Source organism: Papaver somniferum, chromosome 7, assembly GCF_003573695.1.
Source record: "Papaver somniferum cultivar HN1 chromosome 7, ASM357369v1, whole genome shotgun sequence".
NCBI classification, from domain to species: domain Eukaryota; kingdom Viridiplantae; phylum Streptophyta; class Magnoliopsida; order Ranunculales; family Papaveraceae; genus Papaver; species Papaver somniferum.
In genome coordinates, this window is record NC_039364.1 from 207,203,127 (window position 1) to 207,207,432 (window position 4,306).

Sequence of the window (4,306 nt, forward strand, 5' to 3'; positions counted from 1 at the left end):
GTATTATTAGAATTATTATGGATGATATTCTTATTTATCAAGCCTTGAATTCTAAAGTTTTGGGCCTACAAATATCAAAATGTGAAAGAATGGAGTTGATAGTGAAGGATCCATTTTGTGGGGCTTCTTGGCTTCAATATGTTGAACCCATATAATAGGTAGGAGTATGCAACAGACGGACGGTTGCGGATTAGGGTCACCCGCAACCAAACTGTCAAAGTTGCGGATTTGGAAAATTGAACCGTGACCGACCCAATCACCCTCGGATATGACCTCTGCGGATCAGCGGATTTTACGGACCGGATACGGATTAACCGCGAATTTAGACAAAAGAAAGAAAACGAAAAAATCTCAGCAGTAAAAATGAAACTTACGTTTTGGGCTTTTAATTTACTTAACGGCCAAGATTTCTCCCGGCCCCAGCTGAAGTGTTTTTTGAATAGAATTGTTCAGATGGATTTTGCTTTCGAATACAGTAGTATTTTTCAATAATCTGTTGATGGGTCTGCATGTGTATACTTTATGCAGTGTAGTGGTGAGTGATAAAAAAAAACGTGGTCTCATATTTTGTCCTCTTCTAAGCTACCTTACGTGTTCAGTTGTTCACTCTCGAATTTCTGGAGTTCTCACTTTACGGAATAGTCCACGGACTCCACACTACTCTCACAAATCACAATCCACGTGATCATAATCTTCGGGTGCCGATAAATTCACGGATTTACAAAATCAATCACAACCAAACAGCTAAACTTTGCGGATTTATTCATGACCGGTTCCTAGATTCTTGCAGATTGGTTTTCACCCGTAATTTTATGGACGGTTGCGTATGAAATCCGTCGTTCCGGATTATATGCACACTCCTAATAATACGGGTTATAGTATTTTTCACAGTCGAAAGCCATCAACTTGCATGAACTCTCTAAAATTTTCTCATGGAAGGCAGTCCATTGTATAGAGATTCTAGTGTCTTTGATTGGAATAACAGGTTGACCGTAGCACAACATTGTGATCATAAACCAATACCAACGGTTTGAATATCATTTCATTGACCACAATCATGTTTCTTCCCCACCAAACTCACAATCGCTTATACAGATAAAAATACCCAAATCTCACTTCCCAATAACATAAAAACTCACTGCCACGTGTACGGCCTACAGAAAACAATAAGGGGCAATATCGACAATAGCACGTCAATGCAGCAGAGAACCCCATATATAGATACCAAAAATGGGGCCTCGTAAAGATTGCAAGTAAACGAAAACGAAAACGAAAGGGAATTCAAGAAAGACAAGAAGCCCTCGCCTTGTTTTTGTACATTTAGTTCCCAAGAGACGACAGAGAGAAGACACAGAGTGAAAAAGAAAGAGAGAGTAGTACTAGAAGTAAGTAGACTAGCTCAAAGACCAGAGAGAGAGAGAGGTTATCATTATGACGATGATGAAGAGACAATGAAGTTACGCTCATCGGAAGACCACTGGTTTTCTTGTTCTGGTGCTGCTGGTGTTGTTGCGTTGGTGGGCTAGTTTTTGACAGAAGTTACGCTCATCGGAAAACCGCTATAAATTTGATGATTAAAGAAGATTACCCGGAGAAGTAAAATTGTCAAGCTAATACCCATGGAGGAAGATGCGGGATCAATGTCTAGGTACTTACTAGACCCATCAGCTCAAGAATTCAGACCATCAAGAGACAACCTTTCTTCTAATTCTTCTCGTATTCCTCTAAACCATCAACCAATTTACTATTCTTACCCTGTTAATACTTCTGGTTATTATGATGGGTTAGCAAATTATCAAGTAGATCACTATCAGAGTTCGCCGACGACTACAAGGTATGCTAGACCGGTTACGGAAGTGCAACCGTTGCCACCGTTAACAACAGCGGCAACAAGAGCTTTACTATTAACATCTGTACCATCGGATGTAAATGAAATGATAGTCAGAAGAGATATGGAAGTGTTTGGAGAAGTAAGAGCAATTCAAATGGAAAGATTACATTCAGATGGAATTGTAACTGTTCATTTTTATGATCTGAGACATGCACAGTTAGCTATGAAAGAGATTCAAGAACAACACATGCAACATCAGATCAGGTCTAGACAACATTATAATTTGTCAATGGGTGCTACTAATAGAAATTGGGATAATTCTCAGCATCACAATCAGCACAGTCATCATTATCAGCAGCAAATTCTTTCGCAACCAGCCCCAAGCAGTTATCGTGGACTGGTTGCTGGTCGAGTCGTTTGGGCACAATTTACAGTTCCTGTTAAGTTACTAGGTCTTGGTGGACGTAATCAAGGAACAATTGTTGTGTTCAATTTGGATTCTAGTGTTTCTATGTTGACAATTAAACAAATCTTTGAAGCTTTCGGTATGTTTTCTTTACAATTAGGTTAAGTATTTCTTCTTCCTAAGTTCTCGTATCTTATAAGTGATTTTGTGTTTTGTTTCCTAAGGAGCTGTCAAAGAACTACGAGAAACGCCTTCGAAAAAGCACCAAAAGTTTATCGAGTTTTACGATATAAGGGATGCAGCGCGAGCATTATCGGAGATGGATGGAAAAGAAATCGAGGGAAAGCGCGTTATGATTGAATTTAGTCGGCCGGGGGGATACAGTAACAAGATGAACAGGAATTCTACGACTACTACAAATAAAGAAGTTAAGGCAGGATCAATTACTGATGCAATGTCTATACTGTCTTTAAACAAGAATAAAAACAATGACAAAAGTGGGTCATCATCATCAACGGATAAGAAGAAGACAAAGAATAAGAGCAAGAACAAAACAAGTAATGGAGACAATTACACAACAACAACAACAGAAGATGTTGTAACTAACAAGGAAATAAAGAAAAGTTGTAGCAGCAGTGGTAGCAGTAGTTGTAGCAGTAGTAATAGGTCTTGGAAAAGTAATAGACAACAAATGAAGGGTTTAAGCTCAAATTTGTTAATAGATGAAGCTGCTATAATGGAATCAAATTGTATCAGAGATACCAGAACTACTGTCATGATCAAGAACATCCCTAACAAGTACAGGTTTGAATCTTTTTCATATATAATATATATGGATTGCTTTATTCATGAGAATTAATTAAATTTTTTTTTTTAATTTTTTTTTTGGGGCTTTGTTTTGCAGTCAGAAGTTACTTTTGAATATGTTAGACAACCACTGTAGTAACTGCAATGAACAGATTAAAAATGGTGGCGAAGATCAGCCCTTGTCGTCCTATGACTTCGTTTATCTTCCAATAGATTTCAAGTAAAATATCTTCATTTACTTAATTAATCTTTCTTCTTCTGATCTTATTTTATTGCTCAATTATTGCAATTTCGTGTTGTAGTAACAAGTGCAATGTGGGATATGGGTTCGTGAATCTTACTTCGCCACAGGCGGCATGGAGGCTTTACAAGGCTTTTCATTCCCAGTCATGGGAGGTCTTTAACTCTAAAAAGATTTGTGCGGTGACATACGCTCGTTTGCAGGTACGTAATGGATGACAATTTTAACGTTTTATTAATTTCCTGAACATTGTAAATATATGATATGATAGTTTTATGTGATGAAATGGGGGATATATGTGATGAATTAGGGTTTGGAAGCATTGGAAGAGCATTTCAAGAACTCAAAGTTTGCTTGTGAGACAGAAGAATACCTTCCGGTGGTATTCTCTCCGCCTCGTGATGGTAAGGATAAGTTGACTGATCCTGTGGCTGTGAGTGGTCTGCCCATAGCAAAATCCGAAAGAAATGATGATGATGATGATGATGGAACGGAGGGTATTCTAGGTAATGATGGTAAGAGTAGTAGTGGTGGCGACGAGGGCGATGATGTTGAGGATGATGATAGGTCGTCAATGGGGCTTTCAGATGATACATTTGTACATACCAGTGGTAGCAGCAGCGGCAGTAGTAGTATTCTCTCTACTGCTTCGATTATACAAACGGAGCAACAAGAACAACAACAGTTACAGCTTCGCCACCCCATGGCTGGTGGTTGTCGTTGAATAACACTGAGCCCAAAAATTTATGCAGCCCAAGGTAATGAGCTTCAAACCGTTTCTCAGCTCAGTTCTACCAAGTACGCTTCTTAATTGTTTTTAATTCATAAAAAAATGGAAAGAGTATGTATCTCCGCGTCCGCGACATTGTGCATGTAACCCTGCACACATCGAGGGTGTTTGCCTATCGAAACTCTTTCTTTCTAGTGTATTAGTTAACTAGGAGATTCTCCTAAAAGCATTTTATGCGGAAAAGATATATGTACTGCATCATATGTAGGTACTGTTTCTCCTAATTCAAAC

General features: G+C 38.6%; 1 protein-coding gene across 1 annotated transcript; it reads left to right on the forward strand.

The window, feature by feature from the left end:
• The first annotated feature begins 1,486 nt into the window (after nucleotides 1-1,486).
• Nucleotides 1,487-4,009, forward strand: LOC113295857 (protein terminal ear1-like). The gene is made up of 5 exons (XM_026544186.1): nucleotides 1,487-2,376; nucleotides 2,462-3,041; nucleotides 3,142-3,264; nucleotides 3,347-3,488; nucleotides 3,596-4,009. The coding sequence occupies exons 1-5, from the start codon at nucleotides 1,620-1,622 to the stop codon at nucleotides 4,007-4,009; spliced, it is 2,016 nt and encodes a 671-aa protein (XP_026399971.1). The 5' UTR covers nucleotides 1,487-1,619.
• The last annotated feature ends 297 nt before the right edge of the window (nucleotides 4,010-4,306 follow it).